General features: G+C 46.3%; 2 protein-coding genes across 2 annotated transcripts in view; both read left to right on the forward strand.

Annotated features, from left to right (window-relative positions):
* MTF1 (metal regulatory transcription factor 1) overlaps positions 1–8797 on the forward strand; it is a 31820-nt gene extending 23023 nt beyond the window's left edge. Inside the window, exons 9-11 of the mRNA XM_036745066.1 lie at positions 29–600; positions 1558–1621; positions 2741–8797. Of these exons, the coding sequence (XP_036600961.1) occupies positions 29–600; positions 1558–1621; positions 2741–3180 (1076 nt within the window). The 3' untranslated portion in view covers positions 3181–8797. The remainder of the gene's footprint in view (positions 1–28; positions 601–1557; positions 1622–2740) is intronic.
* Positions 8798–11517: 2720 nt separating this feature from the next.
* YRDC (yrdC N6-threonylcarbamoyltransferase domain containing) lies at positions 11518–18994 on the forward strand. The gene is made up of 6 exons (XM_036745535.1): positions 11518–11734; positions 12081–12276; positions 14891–15005; positions 15283–15402; positions 17920–18062; positions 18227–18994. Exons 1-6 carry the CDS (start codon positions 11536–11538, stop codon positions 18297–18299), a joined length of 846 nt encoding a protein of 281 aa, XP_036601430.1. The 5' UTR covers positions 11518–11535; the 3' UTR covers positions 18300–18994.
* The last annotated feature ends 1376 nt before the right edge of the window (positions 18995–20370 follow it).

Genomic DNA, 20370 nt, shown 5'->3' on the forward strand with positions numbered 1-20370 from the left:
ATACATTCTTATTTCTTTTTCTTGCCAGCTGCCTTGAGTGAAAGTTTTAATGGTGATACAGAGTCAGTCACCGCTGTCCTGCCCTCCACAGGAGATTCAGCATCTTTATCTCTTCCACTTGTACTGCAGCCTGGCATCTCCGAGCCTTCCCAGTCTGCACTACCCGCCTCCACACCGCCCGCTCCTCCTCCTCTGACTGCTCCCTCCATAGGAACTGGTTCCCAGCCAGCTGCATTTGGGACCCCCCCTGCTATTTTACAGCCTCCAGAAGGGCCAGTTGCCCACAGCACACAGTTTGCTGCTAATCACCAAGAGTTTCTTCCGCACCCTCAGCCGCCGCAGCCCCTTGTACCAGGACTTTCTGTCGTTGCTGGGGCTCCCCCAGTAACAGCGGCACCACCAACTACCACTGAGGCCATGCCAGCTCTGGTTCAGACTCTGCCTCTGGGGGCCACCCCTGTTCTGACGAACAATCCCACCATAACCATCACCCCAACTCCCAGCACAGCTATTCTGCAGTCCAGCATAGTTATGGGAGATCAGAATCTACAGTGGATACTCAATGGTGCAACTGGCCCTCCCCAAAACCAAGAGCAAATTGTGAGTACCAGACACTGAGTTGTGTGAATATGTAAAGCTTGTGGAGGGATTTGTACTTACTTAGAATGGTAGAATCCTTGAATCCTCATGGGAAGGAGACCTTCCAGATCAGCTACTTGAGATTAGGACTGGTTCCCTTTTTTGTTGTGTTCTTAACATTTAGCATGGTGCCTGGCACATAGAAGATGCTTTAATCAGTGTTCATTGATTGATTGCTTGATCAGCTAGTCCAATCTAATTTTGGAGAGGTTTAAACAACTTACCCAAGGTTCCAGGGGGTAAATTAGTTTGCAGGTAGTAAGTATTAGAGCTGAGATTTGAACCTGGGTCCTCCAACTCTGAATCCAGTGATCTTTGTACTCAGCTCCAGTATCTTTCATTAGAGCCTTATTGAAGAACGTGTTCTTATTCTTTCTTATTCGGTTTTTCTGTGATGGGGGATGTCAGATTAGAAGGTTGCAAAGGCAACACCTTCAAGTTTGGTTCTAGTTATTTGAAAGAATACCCTGTCTTTGGTTTATTCCCTTCACATATAGCCTGAAAATAGCTCTCATGGAACATGCTTCCTCTCTGAGACAAAGCCAGGCTGCTAGAAGAGACCCATTCTTATACCTACTCCAAGGACCTGGACAACAGCATCTGCCCTGTCCTTTTAGAACCATTCTGAAAGTGTTTTTATAAAATATTCCTGCTGGAGAGGCCTATTGAAGCCCTTTAGTCTCTTCCATCCTTCCCTGAATCCACATCCTTGATAAGTGGTCTTCCATCCTGCTTGACCCCCAGAGCATTATTAGCAGGCTGCTGCCTGCACAGTGAACATTCGGAAGCACAGATGAGCCTGGCCTCCAATTGGATGGATTCTGGTAGCTTGGTTTCTGGGTGGCAGGAGGCAGTGGGGGAAGGACTGGCTTCTTTGTACATCTACCCTGTTTTGGTCACTATAATGTTTTTTTTCAGCAACAGGCTTCTAAGGTAGAGAAAGTGTTTTTTACCACTGCAGTCCCTGTCGCTGGCAGTGCAGGTAAGTGCTTTCTTTCCTGCCTCTTTCCTCCCAGAGAAAGTAGAGCCCTTGGAACACTCGTGGTTGTCTTGTTGTCTTAGCCAGCTTTGCAGCTTTATTATATTTCATTAGCTTCAGCCAACTCAGCATTATATCCTGCTCACTTATTAGAACCTAAATGCTCTTCTTTTTCCATTGGTAAAACTTGAAAAGTTCTGTGCTTGTGCCTTCAGCCTTGCCATTTTGAGTTTTATTATGGAAGCAGGTTCTTCCTTCATCCAAGGCAGAAAGGTTATGAATCTCAGTTTATTGTTGAGGAAGAGGCGAGTGTGAGCTCCTTTGCTTTCCTTCTAGTTCCCCTGGGAATTAACACGTTGTTGCTCAAATTTCCCTTCCCCATCAAGCCTAGCTAAGGATTGTACACACATCAGACTTTGACCAGAATTATCACATTATTTCTTAAATGATGGAGCATTTTGCTGTGTATGTTATGAGATATTTTGTATCTGCTATCCCATTTTATCCTTACAACAGCTGAGTAAGGTGAACACTACACATACTGTTTCCTGAAGCTTAGAGAGGGGAAGTACTTTGTCTGGGGTCAAGTTAGAGGTAGGAGTAGAGCTCGTAACTGGAACCTCGGTCTCTTGACTTCCAGCCCAGCGCTCTTCCCACTTCCCCTGCTGCCTCCCACATAGAAGACAGTGACCACACCTGCTTCCAGACACTCAGCCTGTCCTTGTACATGCGAGGTGGGAGAGACTGGTTAACCTTTTAGTTGCAGAGAAGTCTCTGTCTTACATGCGAGAGGCAGTTTCTTTCCTTTCCCCTTTCCTTACCATACCTGATACCTGTGAAATCACATATCAAAAAAAATTGCCCCAAACTAGTAGTAACAGCAGAGCTACAACCGAAAGCAGGTTTCCAAACCCAGCACCAGAGAAAGTTCTTAGCCTTTGAGTATCATGGACCTCTGAGAGCCTGCTGGAGTCTGTGACAACCCCTTTCAGTATGAGGAATGTGACATTTATGGACTCCCCTGCAATCTGTTGAGGTTTCTGGAGCTCAGGTTAAGAACCCCTGCTCCCTGCTCTCCTTCCACTAGAGCAGCGTCCATTCTTCCCCTTTGCTCTTTCCCAGGGAGCTCCGTGCAGCAGATTGGCCTCAGTGTTCCTGTGATCATCATCAAACAGGAGGAGGCCTGTCAATGCCAGTGTGCGTGCCGGGACTCTGCCAAGGACCGGGCTGCTAGCAGCAGCAGCCGGAGGAAGGGCTGTTCCTCACCACCTCCTCCAGAGCCGAGCCCTCGGATCCCTGATGGCCCATCCCTCCATCTACCCCCCCAGACTTTTCCATCTTCTGCCTCATTGTCATCTTCTTCCTCCTCCTGCTCCCCTTCTGGCAGCCGGAGTAGACAGGAAGAGAACCCTTCAGACTCTCAGACTGAGTCATTAAGTGCCATGGACGTATCAGAGTTCCTGTCCCTCCAGAGCCCGGACACCCCATCCAACCTGATTCCCATTGAAGCACTACTGCAGGGGGAGGAGGATATTGGCTTAGCCAGCAGCTTTGCTAAGTGAAGCACCCTTGGCTCGCTCGCTTCTGAGCAGAGCTACAAGAACAGATGGCCTCCACCTGGGGGTCAGAAGTTTGAAGGATGAAGAGGTTTGCTGTTGGGAAGTCATACTTCTCAGACATCATTTCTTTATTCCCATCCCAGGAATGTCCATTTTAAGGAACTGATCTTTGGAGAAAAAAAAACAACAAAAAGACAAAAAAAAAGACAAAAAAAGCTAAGTTATAAATGAACTATTTTGGCTGCACTGTATGTCACTTTTGCTTATTGTCATGTGAACATGGAAATTAAGGTTACTCGTATGCATAAAAATTCTAAATTGAAAGGGGTGTGGTTTCCATCAATCTTAGATTGATTATTACTTGTATTGGGGCATTTGCAGTTTTGGCAGTGTAGTCTCATTACAGCTCCCAGGGTGCCTCTCTTCCCTGGGTAGATTCTGGGTAGATTTGAGACTAAGTCACAAACTGAAATGCAAGCCAGTGACCCCAAAGAGGGGGAAGAGTGCTAGTAGAGGAAGAAGCCGTGTGTGTTGGACAGGACTCAGGTGTGGTTGGTGTATGGCAAGGAGCCTCAGAGAAGGCTGAGGCCAGTGGCTGCAGAGACAGGGTCCCGGAGAGCCTGATGTTTGGCTTGGGGCCCAGGCAGGGCACTGACTTGTGTTGGGTGGAAGATGCATGTTCAGGGTGGACATTAGCAAGGTAGTCATGGTTTCTTTGTCTCTCTTGGCTGTTGGCAGCTATAGGTTATGGTGCCTTTCAGGGAGAGAAAGGTGTTTGTACCTTTGAGCTGACTACCATGTTTGGTGTAGAGTCTCTTTGTTGACCTTTGCCCTCTCTTGGGCCACTTGACCTTTGCAGAGCAAAGGTGGGCCGACTTTGTCAGGAGAGCTGTAGGTAGTCTTCAGATGAAGTGGAGTTGCCTGGGTAGGCTGCCCTAGTTGGGGTCCTGGTCCAGCGAATCAGCTGCTTCCTGTCTGGTTTTGCCCTGTATTCTTACTAATGCAAACGAGTATAATTTCTTTGTTGACATGTGCAACATAGCTTAGTAATTTGATATGAAAACTATGATCTTCTAACCTACTCAGGGTAAAGTAAAGCAAAATTTAAAAAAATCCCCCTTCCACCAAAAAGCCTGAAGTGTTGCAATAAGGTTTTTTTTTTTTTCATTTGGAATGTTTTGTTATGTTGCATTATATAAAAAAAAGAAAAAAAGAAAAAAAAATTTTGATCTTTATAGAATTTTATCCACTTCTCTCTGGCCATGGCTCCAAGTCATTTCATTTAAGAACAGCATCGTCTAGTTTTTGTTGTTTTCTGTGACTTAGTCATAAGAGTGGTGACATCTTTGCCCAGAGAATTCAGAAATTTAGTTCCACCCAGTAAGTAGGCTGGGCCTTCTGCCTCCTCTGTAGTCCTTTTCCTTCCTACTTCCTATTTGGAGGGAATAGGATGTCCCATGAGCCAGAGTATACTACAGACCCCATATGTTTAGGCCAAGGACAGCTAAGAGTTTACCTTCTTCCTTCTTCCAAGGGCTTGAGTTCCTCATTGACCCCTAGCCACCAAATGACCACAAAGATATATTTGCCTCTTTCATTTCCCAAGCCAGCATTCCCAAGACAGCCTTGTAGGTACCCAGGGCAGTCAGTTTGACCTCTGAACTGCAGGCTGTTCAGAGATTCCCTGCCCCTCCCCCTCTCCCTACCTCACCCTAAAAAAGGTTGTTACCATTGTGAGGAGAAAGAGAGGTTTGATCAGGGCAAATTATTTGCCTTTCCAGGAGCAATGAAGCAAAGGCTGGAAAGTAGTTGAAAAGGGGAGTAGATGAAGTCTTATCTCCCGGAAAAGTGGGGGGTGGGCTTCCTGTTACTGCAGTGTGGTACATTCAGTAATATCATTTTATGTTTAGAAGTATCAATAACTTGATTGCAATGGAGAGGCTTCCTTGAAGGAGCTGAACCTATGCTATCTTTTCAACTGTCCATGCTGTTTTATTGACAGCTCAAAGACCCCTTCCACCTTTGCCCCCCCCCCCCCCAACACACACACACCTTTTACAACTGAGACCATTCTGCTCAGGTCCAGGGGGATAGGAGAGGAGCTACAAAGTTCTGGCCTGCACCCTCTCACCCCTTTCTGAATCTGAACCGACCAAACTCCTCCAATACGATTCTGGCTCATTGAGGATTCAGGCCTGGACCCAGAAATATTAAGGAGGCCTATTAAAAACTGTCCTTTTTGATAGTCACATTATTTTATAGATGGTTTTCCAGGTGCCAATTCTTGTCAACTTTCATTGATCAGCCTATGCTGAGCATAAGAGGAGGAGGAATGTAGAAAAGCCACATGCAGTGGCTCAGACGTACAGACTTTCAGTTGAACAAGTTAAGGTTTTTGTCACTTGGTGATGACCCTAGGGTTTGGTCAGGCAGATCATAGAAACCTCAGAATCATTAAACAACCAGAAGTTGTCCAGATTACAGTGATCAGAGTTCTTAAATCCATTCAGCTTTTGATAAATAAGGAATTCCCTTAAAATGGTAGTGGTGATAAGCAGACTTAGAAGGCGGGGTCATTCACTCGAGGGGGCATTCTTCTCTTCCAGTCTCTTCAAGTTCCTATGGATATAAAAGAAACTCTCTTCTTGTCTACATGAACTCTGGGCTGGGCATCCTCTCCAAGCTAGGTCCCTAACAAGGTTAGGGTGCTTTGGACCCAGAGAGGAGCAAGCTCAGAGTTGAACTGGGACCAGAAAGACCCTTAGGTGGGAGTTTGGTTTCTTAAACTTGTAAGACTGGGGTCCCCATAGAGACTACAGAGGTACTGTAGACTTTAGAAGAAAAGGCTGCACCTATAGGTTGGAATTGCTCATGGGCCTCATGGCCTAGAAGGGTAATTGAGACATGCCTTATCTCATTGCTTCTTTGGTGATTGCTTCATACCATGAATTGGAATTTATAGGCTGAGGTGGTTGGCAAGGAAAGTCAGCCTTGGCGGGCACCACCAAGCTGCCTTAAACTGTGTTCTCAAACTGGACTATGCTCCAGATTCAGTGACAACCAGCACTGCCGGTCCTCAGAGGTGTTGTGTGTGTATGTGTGTGTGTGTGTGTGTGTGTGCATGCATGCAAGCTTGTGCACTTGTGCCCATCCATGAAGAGTCTCCTTCTGGAATAAGTAAAAAAGAGGGGGAGGGAATATGATGGGGAAAGGCCTCCTAGCTTCTCATTGTGGGGCTGACGGTGTATGGCTTCACAGCCACTCACCTTTTGGGGGTTTGGTCACTAGGGTTGGGGTTATTTATTGAGTTCTGCCTTTTCCAGAAGGAGTTCATGGTACATAAGGAGGGAGACATGAAGTGTAGAATCCTCAAGGGGTCAGAGGACCCCAGGAAGGGAACCTCTAGGTGTACCTGTGGCTTGGAGGGTCAGGATGAGGACCTACAGACTGGTTTGGAATAATGGAGGCTAAGGCTTCATGGGAGAGACTTGGTACAATGGCGAATGTTTCCAGAGAGATGAGTTTGCAGAACCTCGTACTGGTATAGTAAAGAATAATACAAATTTAAAAGCACTTTAGGTTATGTTATCCTTAACCCGATTGCTGCAATTTTATTTTGTATATATATTTTCCACAAAGTTTTATTTTTTTCTCTGAGAAAATGGAGGCGTGAAGAGAAAAGCACTTACCTTGGTGCAATACTTGTAGTTTGGTGGATGTTACCCTACGCAGACCCTGCCTTGGCCTGGCCCAGGCTCGGTGTTGCTCAGTTCCACAACATGGTGCCCTGTCTGTAAGGAAACACTATTATGCATTCCTAGCAACTATGAAATCTATGCAAACCCTCTCCCTGTTCCCTGGGCTGAAAGGGGGAGAGGGGCTCTCCTGAAGAGCTGCTCATCACTTTTCCCTTGGCCTGTTTGAAGATCACCCCCCTACACAGACACAGCCTCTTTTCAGCTGCAGTTCATTGTCTTTCTCCTGCCCTGGGAGGGCAGTGAGAAAAGCCTAAAGGGAAGGGACAAGTTGGTCTTGGGGCAGAAACTTTGCACCTTCTAGACTTTTATATTGGCAATCAGGGCCATTGTCTTGTTATAAAGACTCCTACAGAGTCAGGGAATTCATTGGATTTTTGTAACTGCAGCAGCACTGTTAAATGTCTTACTGGACTTCCAATCACAAATATTTGTATTGAGGAAGAAGGAACCATTCCCAGCTCTCTTCCTTTCTCTTCTTTGTCCACAAAAGGAAACTCCCTCAGTGTTCATTGGCTACAGTAAACTGAGCTCACCTCAGTCCTGTAAGGTGATTTATCAGAGGTGGAGGACAGTCCTTAATCCTTTGATTTCATCTTCTCATTGGAAGCTTAGTTCAGATGAGAAGTTTTAAAGTAAAATTCCAACCCAAAAGGACTTTCCTATAGAGCAAATCTCTAAGTGACTTCTGTGGGCAAACTAGGGAGCTGATCCTTCCTCATTTTGAGGAAGGGAGGGAGAGAGCAAAAGGAAATGATACCTATATTTCTGATTGGTTAAGTCTTCATTTGGAATGTTCCCTTTGACATATTGGGGGGGAATTCTTTCCCAGTGTGATCCATAGTTTTTAAGGTGATGATTGTGGGCTGGGCTAATCCTAATTTTTGGTATTTTGTCTCACTGTATCTCCTGTTCTACAGTTGGATTCTGTCTGCACTGAAAATGCAAATTAAACTGGATATTGATGTCAGAATGTATAAAGTCTAAGCTCTTGTTCTTGTCTCCAGATTTCTAAGCCTGATCTGTTGTGTTCCCAGCAGAGTCTGCTGGGCTTCTTCTGCAGAGGGCCCTTTAAACTCAGTGCAGCTTCTGCTGTTCTGTTTCAAGAAACTTTTCAGCAGAATCAGGCAGGGCTGGGGGTAGGAATGGGATGGTGTGGATGGTTTTTTGTTTTTGTTCTTGTTCTTCTCAATATCCTTTTTCCCCAACTGTGGTACAAAGTCACAGCCTTCTCCTGGCCTCTTTCTGTTCCTGTCCTTGTGCCTGCTTAAGGCTGCAGCTCTTTGCCTGACTCAACCACCCACATCCAATGTTGTAATATTCTGGAGATAGAGAGAGTATTATTACTGGGAAGTAGCAGGTTCCTTGGGGATGTAAGGTGGGGTGGGGGGTGAGGACTCCTAGCTCCTCTTTGGGAGGAGGCCGGGAGGAGGCCTTCTGCTGTGACTCCAGCCTAGATCATCCAACCAGGCACTGAGACTCTCCGTTGTTTTCACTTCTAACACACCTATCGGCCCAAGCTTTCGGTAATGGTTTTTAAAATCCCGGATATCAGTTTTATTAGGATTATGTAAACGTCTATATCAAAGGAATTTATTTAAATATGAAACATGGGAACAACTGACTTCCACTGAGCAATGTGAAAATGTTAGTTACAGGTTCAGTACTTCCAAAGGAAGAATCCTCCAAACCCAAAAAACAAGTAAATATGAATTTGTATTTTTGAAGAATGTGAAATAATGGTGTTTGCTTAATTGCTCATTTTGTATAAAGTTAATATTGTACTTTAAAAATCTGCTAAGAAGTGGAAATTTAACTTTTTGGAATTGAAAAAAGCAATATTAAATACTAATGAAATCCTAATTAAATGCTTATTTAAATTTGGTAGTGTCAGTGGCTTTTTTTTCACTTAAGTGATACTGTCTTCCAAATCCTGCTACCTTAGTCACACTGTTGGAAGTTTGTGGGCCTTTGCCAAATAAACTCTGCCTTTTTTTGGGAGACACCAATAGCATCCAGTCTACCACTTAAATCACAACTGAGCTGTAAGGCCCAGTAGTAGCTTGGGTCTAAAGTGTTCTGACCGGGGGCTTGTACCTTAAATACAAAACAGAGAGTTCAGGGGCCCAAGGGAATGGGAACTTTGGCTCCAGCTGCTGACAATGAGGGGGACTGCGGTGGTTGGGGGTGGGTGGTGGTAAACACAGGGACTCAGATTGTTTAAGGCAGTGGCTTGATCCCAGGTGATTAACTCATTGGAGGATGCGAAGATATGTAGAAACCCCACCTCATTCCAAATCTCATGTATCAATTCAGGAGAGGGTAGATAGATTGAAACCAATCCCTCTGGTTGTTTTTTTTGAGGTTTGCAAGGACACCTATTCTCTATCCCTTCATCATAACAACTCCCTCAGTGGTCCAGAGCCATACTTTGGACCTTCAGATCAGCCATATCCCTGGGCACCTAAGGCAGAAGTTGCAGAAGTGTCCCTGAGAAAACTTTCACTGGCCTCCCCACCTTCTTCCTCTCCCCCTTCCCCCACTTTGGTAAGGCTTCTTAGGAGGGCAGCCTCTGCCTTTTTGTAGATTGTCATACCCCTTCCTAGAAATGGAAAGTGGAGGTTGGGGGGATGGTCAAGGGCAAAGAGTCTGGTGAGACTATGACTCTGAGGACAGAGTACTAGTGGAGAAAGGGTTAAAACCGAGGTTATAGCCTTTGTTCTGGGAGGCATGGTGGCTCTTAAGTGAGATGTTTTAGTGAGATACCCCCCTTTCCCCCCCCCATTTATACTGTAATCATTACATTATCTCTTCCCCTATAGTCACCTGTCTTCCAAATTTGCCCCTTCTGTTGAGGACATCGCTATCTTTCCACTCATCCAGTCCTCCCTCTGCAACATCTCACATCCATCCCCTTCTCTCCCAGCTGCTGCCTAAGTTCATGCCCTCTTCATTTCTCTCATGAATTCTCCTCTTCCAGAAGCTGCCCTCCATGCTGCTGCCACCAAAGCAATTTTTGTAAAATTCAGGTCTGACTGTGTGCTCTAATGGCTCCTTACTGACACTGATCAAGTGTTTCATCTTCATCCCATCCTTCTAAAATGTATTTTTGTATAAGTTTTAGGAAGTACATAATTATTAGTATAAGGACATACCAATACAAATTTTTTATCTTATCTAGGTATCTTTTTAAAATTAAAATTTTTCCATTTTATCAAGTATTTTTTTCCCTCTCCAAAACAAATGCCCATATTGGCCATATCCAGAAAAGCACATACATGCAATGTGTGAATAAGTGAACATACAGATACTGGGAAGGGACTTGGTATTTCTATAGTTCCTATTATGGGCCAAGCACTCTACAAATACCTCTTGATCTTCACTAGGATCCTGTGAGATTGGTGCTGTTATCCCTGTTTTACACTTTGAGGACACAGGCAGATGGAGGTTCAGTGACTTGCCTAGGGTTATAGAGGTAAGGGGTTGAGGCCATATTTAAATTCAGGCCCAGCACTCTGTGCATTGTACCACCCATCTTGCCTAATTAGCATCCTTATCAGGGTGCTTGCTTGAAATTTTTTAATGATAGTCAAAAAAGTTTGGAGACCACTAGTTTAGAAGAATTGCCCAGGAAACACTGCAACGCCCATCAATTCAACACGCATTTATTAAGTGCCCAGCACTGTTCAGAAGTGATGGGACCCTCAAAGAACTTAGATTTGAAGGGGAGGTGAGTTGGGGGAGGGGGATTGGTTGGAAGGCCTATGGAGATGAGTCCACCACACAGCCAGGTGAAGAAAAGGCAGTGGTTGTGGGGGCCTCCTTCAATGGGAGCTTCTGGTAGCAACCACCCAATTCGAGAAGCCACAGAGATGGAGCACTTCCAGTGTGAGAAGTCCGGGGGTGGCATGGAAGGTTGTAGGAGGAGTTAGTACAGCCTGGCGAGCCTCTTCTGCCTACTAGGGCTAATCATGCAGGACCTGTGCAGCCCAGGGAGGGATCTGTACCCTGGATGGAACCCCAGGGCCATCCTGGGAACAGGAGAGATATGTGGACGCAAGAAGAGGAAGCTGCTGTTCAATCATAAGAGTGAGACCCACTCGGGTGCTCGATGTGAATTTTGTCTTTTCCCTGGCGCCTTTTGCCCTAGGCAGGTGTCTCATTCGACTTACCCTTGTTACACCCTGGCACAGGTACACAGCAGTGTAGACGGAACCCAGAGTAAGCGCTCCAGATGTCACTGGGCAAGTCACCTAAACTGTTTGCCTCAGTTTCCTCAATTGTAAAATGGGGGTAATTAATAGCACCTATCACCTAGGCTTGTTGTGAGGACGAAATGAGACAATATTGGTAAAGTGCTTAGCACCGTGCCTGGCATACAGTGGGTGCTTAACAGATGCTTGTCCCTCGCGGGAAGTCAACTCAGCCGCCTAGCTTCAGGGCCTTCTAACCCCGGCCACGACGAGGCCCAGCCCGTTTTTTGCGCCTCCTTGCCCCGCCCCAGCGGCTCCCTGATTCTTGGAGGCGCGCTGCCCCTTTAAGGCGGCGCAGGCGGGGTCTGCGAGGACTCACGTCACTTCCTCACGGAAGCGCTTTTCCTTCGATGGGTCCGGTCCGGACGCCGCCGTCTGCCGTGCTGGCGGCCGTGGAGGCTGCAGCCATGGGGTTGGGAGAAGGGTCCCTGGCCCCCAAAGTCGGTTGTCTCCTGCCCTCCGGACCTGGGGCCCGGCTCCTGCAGCTGCCTCGGGGTGTCGCTGGCTCTCGTGCCGGGCGGGCCGCTGGCTCCAAGCAAGACCTGGAAGGTGAGGGAGGCGGCGGGGGTCGGAGCAGTACGCCGCTGGTGAGAGTCGGGCCGCCGCGGGGCGCTTAGCGCTGCCCGAGCGGGGAGGAAGTGGGGGGCGGGGGTGCGGTGTCCGGGATGCTTCTGAGCACGGGATCCCGGAGGGCGCATGCGTTGCTTGAGCTGAAGTGGGGCTTAATGTGAACTACTTTTCCGGGGGCGGGGGGGGGAAAGGGGAGGGGCGCATGCGCCATCCCAGCTGAGGCTGCCCTTGCGAGGCGGGCCCCCGTGGGGGCGCATGCGCTGCCCTAGTGGGCGGGGCAGTTCTGCCGGCACCTCTCCCACGCCTTCTGCGTTTGTTTTTCCAGACTGGTCTGAAGCTCTGTCGGCCGCAGTGACCGCTCTCCGCGCCGGCGGGCTGGTCGCCCTCCCCACGGACACGCTGTACGGCGTGGCCTGCTCGGCCTGCTGCTCCGCGGCCCTCGGGGCTGTGTACAGCCTCAAGGGCCGCAGCCAGACCAAGCCGCTGGCGGTGTGCCTGGGCCGCGTGGCCGACATCTACAGGTGAGTCTGGGACTCCTCCCCCCCACCTGCTGCCCGCGGACACCCGGGACCGGAGCCTGTGCAGGGAGGGGGAGTGAAGGGGGCCCACCAGCTTTGGAGCTGCCCCTGGAGGCCCGTCTGCCTGCAGGAGTTCAGATCCAGCCTCAGACCCTCAGGCGGGTCATTAACCTCCGTTTGCCTCAGTTTCTAAAGCTGCAAAATGGGGCTGACAACAGCACCCACCTCCCAGGGTTGTTGTTAAGACGAAATGGGATGATATGTGTAAAGCACTTCACAAACCTTAAGACCCTATGAATGGTAGGTTACTTTCATCATTGTCATTCTGTGAACGTAACTCAGCTGCAAAGGACTGGTCAGACCCTTTGTAGCTAGGGATCTATGTGTGCAAAAATGCTCCGAGAGTGAGAGAATTCAGTTCATTTCATCAGACCTTCATCGTGTTAAATCACCGCTGTGTTGTATGCTGAACAGTGAGACAGTTTCTGTCCTCAAAAGGCTTATAGTCCTGAAGCCTCAAAATTATGTAATTCTGGAGAGAGTATGCTTGGCTTAGGAGAGTTGTGGACAGAGTGTGCTAGAGATTCAGAGAAGGGAATGATCACTTTTAGAAAAGGGTATTGTGGAAGACTCCATACCTTGAAGATTTATTTTTCCCAGTTTAACTGCTTCCCTTGCTCCAGCTTTACTGAGTTAGGGATTAGACCTGTGATTTCACTGGCAGAGGGCACTTCTGAAGAGGAAACTTTTATCATCACGGGTTGGCACTTTTTCTGAACTTAGAGTCTTAGAGCGCTTTTGAACCCTAAGAAGCCAAGTCACTTGCCCAGGGTCACAGCCATTATGCATCAGAGCCTCTATAGACTTGAATCCAAATCGTCCTACCTTTTGGGCCTGCTCTATAGCTCCTACACCACTGCCTTCACCTGGCTGGACATCAGACATCCCTGACACATTTAATTTATGTATTTGACATGAATAGTTTTATGGGTGAATGATCATCAATTAAGTGCTAACCATGTGCAAAGCACAGTGCTAAATGCTGGACATACAAATCAAAGTAAGCTGGCCCCTACTCTCAGTGAGCTCCCAAGCTGATGCCAGAGCCCACATATCTGGAAGATCCAGCTTCCAGTCCAGTGGAAAGGTCCCATGGTTCTTGACGTCCAGCAGCAAGGCAGATGCCTTTTCTCAGTTTCCACTGGTAAAATCATCGGTTTTTGACCCTGAACTGTTTGAGAGTGCCAGAGATGTTGGTAGCAGGGACTTTCCAGGTCTCCAGTAGATGTGGCTAGAGCACCTGCAGTACCAGTTACAAGGCTGCATCACCACAGGGGTTGCTTCTTAGGCTGATCACTATGGGGAATGGACTGAGAGCCTAGTTATTCCCAAGGCTCTTGGTTGGACCTGAGCTCTCTCCACCCGGAGAAATGGTGATCAGGGTGGTGGTGGTTTGGCTTGGCTACAACATGCTGCTTTCTGTCTCTACCAACGTGCCACGCTGCCTTAGCTAGTCTGACTTGCTTGTCCTGTGAGCAGTGGTGGGCTGGCAGTTGGCAGGTGTAGTTGGCCCCTTCTCCACAGGAATTGCTTATCCTGGGCTAAAAGTAGAACTGGTGGTCCCAGGGAGTTGTTGCCACTCCCAGGCCTCTTGGTGGCAGTTGGTCAGCCCTTGTTGCTGTGGTGATGAGGACGGTAGGCCTCTCCTATACAATGATTTCTCAATGATGGCTGCAGGGTCAGGACCCTGGAGGCAGGTCTGGTGATTGGGGGACACTATTCCCATGGCTCTTGGCATTCACGGTCCTGTGCTGGGCGCATCAGAGTCTGAAGGGAGATTGTGATCAGAGTGGTGGTGGCGGCCTAATCTGCCTGGCACATTCTTCCTCAGGATGTCTCGCTCCTTCAGCTAGATCAGCTTGCTTGCCTGTGAGTGGGAGTTGGCCGGCAGTTGGGGTGATGAATGACCCCTTTTCCACAGGAGTTACTTCCCCAGTGATGGCTGTGAGGGCCGATTATAATAATTATGATCTTCTATAATCACTTTTATCTCTTGTTTGGTTAAGTGGACCTGGCATAGTTCTGCATGATGGTTCCTCCCATTCTCTTTTTTTGGACAAAAACTTTAAGGTTGAATATCTATTTGGAACTAAATTGTGGTATTAGACTAAAGGCTAAAATAAAGAACATTATTAAAACATTTGAAAAATAGACTGAGTCCACCTCCAGTGTGTTTAACATTGACTCATATTTGGCTTCCAGAAAAAATACTTTATGAAGGAAATGAAGTACTTTGAAGGGATAGATAGGTTTTCAATAGTGGAGAGGATGTTCTAAACATAAGCAGTGCCGTGAATAAAGGTACAGAACTGGGGGAGAGGGTAGGCCACGTGTGGTGCCAGACTGTTAAGGGCCTGAAGTGACAGGCTAAGGGCTGGAGTATGAGGTAGCCCTGACCCTAAAGGTTCGGGGCCAGAGAGGGATGTCATTAGGAAGAGGCAGGGTTTGGGTGGCTGCTGTTAGCTGTCATGTGCAGTAAGGATGTGTGGTGGAAATCATGGGCTGACCTGCAATGACTGCTCCTCAGACACTGAACTTGGCCTTTTTTCTTACTCAGGTATTGCCAGGTGAGGGTCCCCCGAGAGCTCCTGGAGGACCTGCTGCCTGGCCCTGTGACCCTGGTGATGGAACGTTCAGGAGAGCTTAGCAAGGACCTGAATCCATTCACACCTGTGAGTATAAACCTGAAAAGTGTGATCTGTGGGAGAGACTCTATACTCCTCCATTTTACACATAGGGAAACTGAGGCTCACAGTGAATTTGTAGCAGAGTTGGGACTAGAACACAGACACCTGGGCTTGTGCTCTTCCCACTGCTCTGTGCTGCCTCATTTTCCATCTCCTGCTTAGTTTCCTTAATGGCTCAGGATCGGACAATTGCTTTCAGTAGGTTCTTGGGCTTTTACCAGCTTCAGGCTTCTTGACTGAAGCATTTCTCTTTGCCATTTAGCTTGTAGGTATTCGGATACCCGATCATGCCTTCATGAGAGATTTGGCTCAGATGTTCTCAGGACCCCTCGCCCTCACCAGTGCCAACATTAGCTCACAGCCAAGTTCTTTGAATGTTAAGGTAAATTTTGTCACTGTGTGCTCCCTCCTCTGCCCACCCCCAACCACAGAACTATGATTTCACCGTAGGCTGCAGATGTATCAGAGCCTTGAGAGAGCTCTGGACTGAGGTGATTAGGTCCTCTTCCCCTGGCTCTGTGACCACAGGAAAAGTCACTGCTTCTACCTTTTGATTAGAATTAGAGATCTAGAACCAGAAGGAACTTTAGAGTATATGTAGTCCAGTCCTCCAGTTTTATAGATCAAAAAACAAAACAGGTCTAGGGTGGTTAAATGAGTTCTTTAAGGTCACATAGGTAGTGAGGGACATGGCTGGGATTTAAATTCAGGTCATGTTACGCCAAGTTCAGCTTTCTTTCCACTTTACCTTGAAGCTTCTGTGTATTCCATGTTGAGTGGGAAAGAAGCCATGCCCTTTCCCATCTTTCCTAAGGGGCAGAGCCACCTTAATACACCTGTGGATGACTCTTTCCCCCTTCCAGGACATCCTCCCCCCCCCCAATAAATTTAAGAGAAAAACATTAAAAGAGGCCCTTCCCTGAAAACCAAATACAGTGAGACCTCTGATAGCTTATGCAGCCTTCTGTACCCAAAGCTCACTCCCCCTCTATAAAGAAGAGGAAAATATGCTTAATCATCTGTCCTCTGAAGGAAGATTGGTCATCCAATTTAATATTTTTCTGAAGTTTTTTAATATTAATCTTCATCTACATTATTGTGGTCATTGAGTATTTTCCTCACTTGGCTTTCTTCCATCTGCTTCGCTTCTACAAGTATTCTCATATTTTTTCTGTGTTTCTCATATTCATCATTTCTTATAACACAATGATATACCTTACATTCACATTCAAAATGTGTTTAGCTATTCCCCAATTGCAAGGTGCAATACCAAATAGTTTCAAAGATTACGCCTTTATAATACTGGTGATATTGCAGGGGTACCTCAGACTGTGCTTAACTGTGCTATGAGACTGATTTTTCCACTAGTTTAATGGAAAAAGAGACACAATTACATTCAGCGTTTGTTTTAGAAGCTCCCAAAGGTGGCCTTGTTCTGGCATTGGAATGGGTGGCTCACTCTGGGGACGGTGGTCTAAGCACTTGCTGCTCTTTTCTCTGCAGGTTTGAGATCTGATCATCCTGTGTCCCCTTCATTCCTACTCCCCTCTCACCCCATTATTTCCCTTGAGGTTCTTGACCCTTTGTTCCTCCTGATGAATTTTGTCCAGTTCTAGAAAGTAACTCCTTAGCAGTTTTTTTTAAACATTTGACAAAGGAGATTTACTTTGTTCTAACACAGCAAGAATAAGCAAAAAGGATGAGTAGCACTTCATTTCTACAAGGAACTCCTCTTGGTTTTTTATCTGGTTATTAAGTTGTTGGCTTATGACATCTTTTTTGGCACCCACAAATCTGAAAGGTGTACAGAATGAGGCTAGGACTTTTTACATCCCTCCTTAGCAATTTAATATAGCACTGAATCTGTAAAGTAATTTAGGCTGAATAGTCATTTGCATTATGTTGTAATTTTCATTCCTTTTGTAATATCATTAGTCCAATTCCTTTGTGGCATTTACACTAATTGGGGGTGTAAGGTCCAGAATTCCCCTGGCTGGGGAACCCTTGTACTTCCCCCATAACCATGGGTTGTTCTTTTGATACCAAAGGAAGAGACCAAGTATTTCCAGATTGACAGTAGGTAGTTAATCATTGTGAACTTAAAAATAGGGGCAATCTTCAGTCTGGGGTGGCAGCCAGACAGTTCGATGGATCCCGGCTAAAGAACCCACCAAAATCCCCATGGTAATTCTAGAAAATAGATGAAGGGAGGAGGAGCTAGAGAGTGCATCACTACTGATTGGTGGATATTTTTGGTTTTCTGCTTAGTAATGAGCTTGGGCGTTAAGCCAATGTTATGCCCAGACATAAATTTGTGTATTTATCATGTACTGGTCACATGTGGGTCATGATATTTTTGTTATGCCTTTCATAGATCATAGTATCTTGAGTTTTGACTCAGTACTAATGATTCAATATCTAAGTTATGATTTGTTACCAGGTCACTGTTTCATCAGGTTTCTACCTTTCACCGAGTTCAAGTTTTTATGGCTTTTCCCCAGTCAGGACCCCACAAGGGGCTAAACCTTCTTCCCTTCACTCATTCCCCCTTACCCCCCACTTCAAAGATGGGGAAAGAGGAGAGCAGGACTCACTAGAATGATTCTGGTTTTATACTAATTTGGGTTGCCTACTATGGAGAACTTGAACCATTTTAGCAAGATATTATTGTATGGTAGTAAGCATCTGTGCACAGCAGCTTCAGGATATGGCCTAAACAGCTGAAAATATCTCCCTGTGTAGTACGGAGTTGTAGTAAACAAACCCTCTAAGAGTTTGGTGTTTTGTAGTTAGACAACTTTGGGCTTGCTCTGTGTTATTTAGAAGGTGTGTACAATGCAGTATCACTGTAGAGAACATTGGTGAATGTTCACCCTAACCTCATTTGTGCTGCCTTTAGGAGTTCCAGGATCTCTGGCCTCAGTTGTCCTTAGTCATTGATGGAGGACCAATTGGAGATGTAAAAAGTCCTGAATGTCGACTTGGCTCCACAGTTGTAGACTTGTCAGTTCCTGGAAAGTACAGAATTATTCGGCCAGGCTGGTATGTATGTTCTCTCAGAGTGGGTAGAAAAGGGGGTGGGTTTTGGGTTTTTTTTTTCTCCCTGCTGGTAAAAAGAGAAGGATGAAGCATATGATTTAGGAAATTCTGGTTGTGTAAGAGTCTGCAGGTTTAAAACACACTTTGTCCTTTGTTGCTTCCTCTAGTGCACTGACACAGACTGCAGCCATCCTCCAGAAGAAGTACGGCTTGGTCCCTTCAGAAGAGCCCTGCTCATGAAAAGAGAAGGGGAGATTACAAGGACTGGAGCTAGGCACTGTGTGTCTGTCAATTGGTGTGACCTTGTTTAATGAGGTCATTGGGGCCACTTCTACAGACTTAACCTCTTCAAGTCTTGGAGATTCCAGTGGAACCTCAGACTGCTCGTCTGAACTTATGTAGACTGATTGTTTCCATTGGTTTGATGGAAAAAGAGACATGATTACATTCAGTGTTTGTTGTATAAGTTCCTGAGGATGGCCTTGTTCTGACACTGGAAGAAGTGGTTCACTTTTGGGAAAGTGGTCTAAGCACTTGCTTCTCTTTCCTCCAGAGGTTTGAGGTCTGAATAGATCTCCCATTTGGATCCTTGGCTGATGGCTGGTGGGACAGGGGCTTGTGACTACTAATGTTAGTACCAAATGATCAATGTCTTATTTTTTTTTGTTTTTGTTTTGTTTTGTTTTGCTACTGGGGTTGGAACTAGAAGAAAATCTCAAAAGGCATTGGTTATGCTCTGTGTTACTTCTTGGGGCAGTGTCTGTTTCCAAATTAGATGATATTTATAAAGTGCTTAACACCATGGCTGGCTCCTAGTAGGTGCTGTATAAATGCTTATTATCTTCCCTGTCCCTCTTCCTCTTATCTGCAGAGTCCAATGGTATTGTAAATGCCAAGGAATCTGGTAGTGAGATAAGACGGTGGAGTAAAACCTTACTTGTTTGCTAATAATCAGAAATCAAGCCTGAGGTGTGACCAATATGAGGTTTAGACTTTTAAAATATCAGGTTGTCAATCTTCACTGAAGTCATGGTGTAATTGTTGTCTTGGGCTCTTGAAATCATTTTCATCAGGAAGGGGAATCTGGGAATGTTAGTCTGGAAAGGCTTTGAATATGGGCTCAGTGAATGACTGGGTCTCTGGCTTTTGAGGAATGCCTAACCATTACATTCAACCACTATTTATGAAGTGCTTACTGTGTGCCAGATACTGGTACGTACCAGAGATTCCAGGAAAACAAAAAAAAAGAAAATGATCTCTTCCCTTGAGGAACTTCTGTTGGGAGGTTTGCGATGTGTGTGGAGACAGAAACAAACAAAAGTAAGATCTTGAAAGTAATTTTGAAGAGAGAAGGAACCTGAATATGAGGATGGGGATTGTGAAGGGCCTAGAGCAGGAAGTGTCATTAGCACTGAACTAGCCTTAATGGAAGGAGGGAATACTTTTAAGAGGGCAAAATTGGGAATGGAGTTCATTACAAGTGTGGGGAAAGGCCCATGAAAAGACACAGGCAGAACACGGACTGTTGTGGAGTGGAACAGACACCATTGTCAGTGAAACAGGAGAAGTAAAGGAGAGTGATATAAAGTGAGACTGAAAACTTAGGATTTGGAAGTCGGTCACACTGGACTTTAAAGGCCAACCTGAGGAGTCTAGGTGTGATCATAGAGACAATAGGGAGCCTCAGAAAGATTTTTCAGTAGGGGAGTGATGGTCAGATCTGTTTTGGGAATATCCAGTTGGAAGGTGTGTGGAAGATGGATGGAGATGAAAGTTGGGAGACTGGTAGCAGGGACAGCGATTATAAGGCCATTTCAGATGAGCTAGCGGGAGGGTCTTAACTAGGATGAGTACTAGAGACAAAGGATTGAATGAGCTCAGTGTTGGGGAGTTAGGCTTGGCAAGACTAACCAACTGATTGGGTATGAGGATTGAGGTAAGGGTGACAGGTTGGAAAAATTCTTTCTAGCATTTAAAGCCCTTCATAACCTGGTTTCTGCTTAATTTTTCAGTGGTCTTACACCTTATTCTTTCCACATACTCTGCAGTCTGGTGACAGCTGGCTTCCTTCCTCTTCCTCAGCAGCACTCAATCTCTGGACTCACGAATTTTCACTGGCTGTTCTCCTATGCCTGGAATTCACTCCCTCTTCACTCTTACCTCCTGGCTTCCTTCAGGTCTCAGCTGAAACCTACAAGAGGCCTTTCCTAGTGCCCCTTAGTCCTAGTACCTTCCTTCTGAGAGTCCCTCCAAGTTGTCCTGCATGTCTCCTCCATTAGGCTGTGAGTTCCTTCAGAATGGAGCTATTTTG

Source organism: Trichosurus vulpecula, chromosome 2 (assembly GCF_011100635.1).
Source record: "Trichosurus vulpecula isolate mTriVul1 chromosome 2, mTriVul1.pri, whole genome shotgun sequence".
In the NCBI taxonomy this organism is placed as follows: domain Eukaryota; kingdom Metazoa; phylum Chordata; class Mammalia; order Diprotodontia; family Phalangeridae; genus Trichosurus; species Trichosurus vulpecula.

Excerpts from the sequence above, each read along its gene's own strand:
- YRDC (XM_036745535.1), top strand. The coding sequence starts at position 11,536 with ATGGGTCCGGTCCGGACGCCGCCGTCTGCCGTGCTGGCGGCCGTGGAG. Across the intron at positions 12,277-14,890 it reads CGCGTGGCCGACATCTACAG|GTATTGCCAGGTGAGGGTCC; the intron begins GTGAGTCTGGGA and ends TTTCTTACTCAG. Across the intron at positions 15,403-17,919 it reads CAAGTTCTTTGAATGTTAAG|GAGTTCCAGGATCTCTGGCC; the intron begins GTAAATTTTGTC and ends TGCTGCCTTTAG.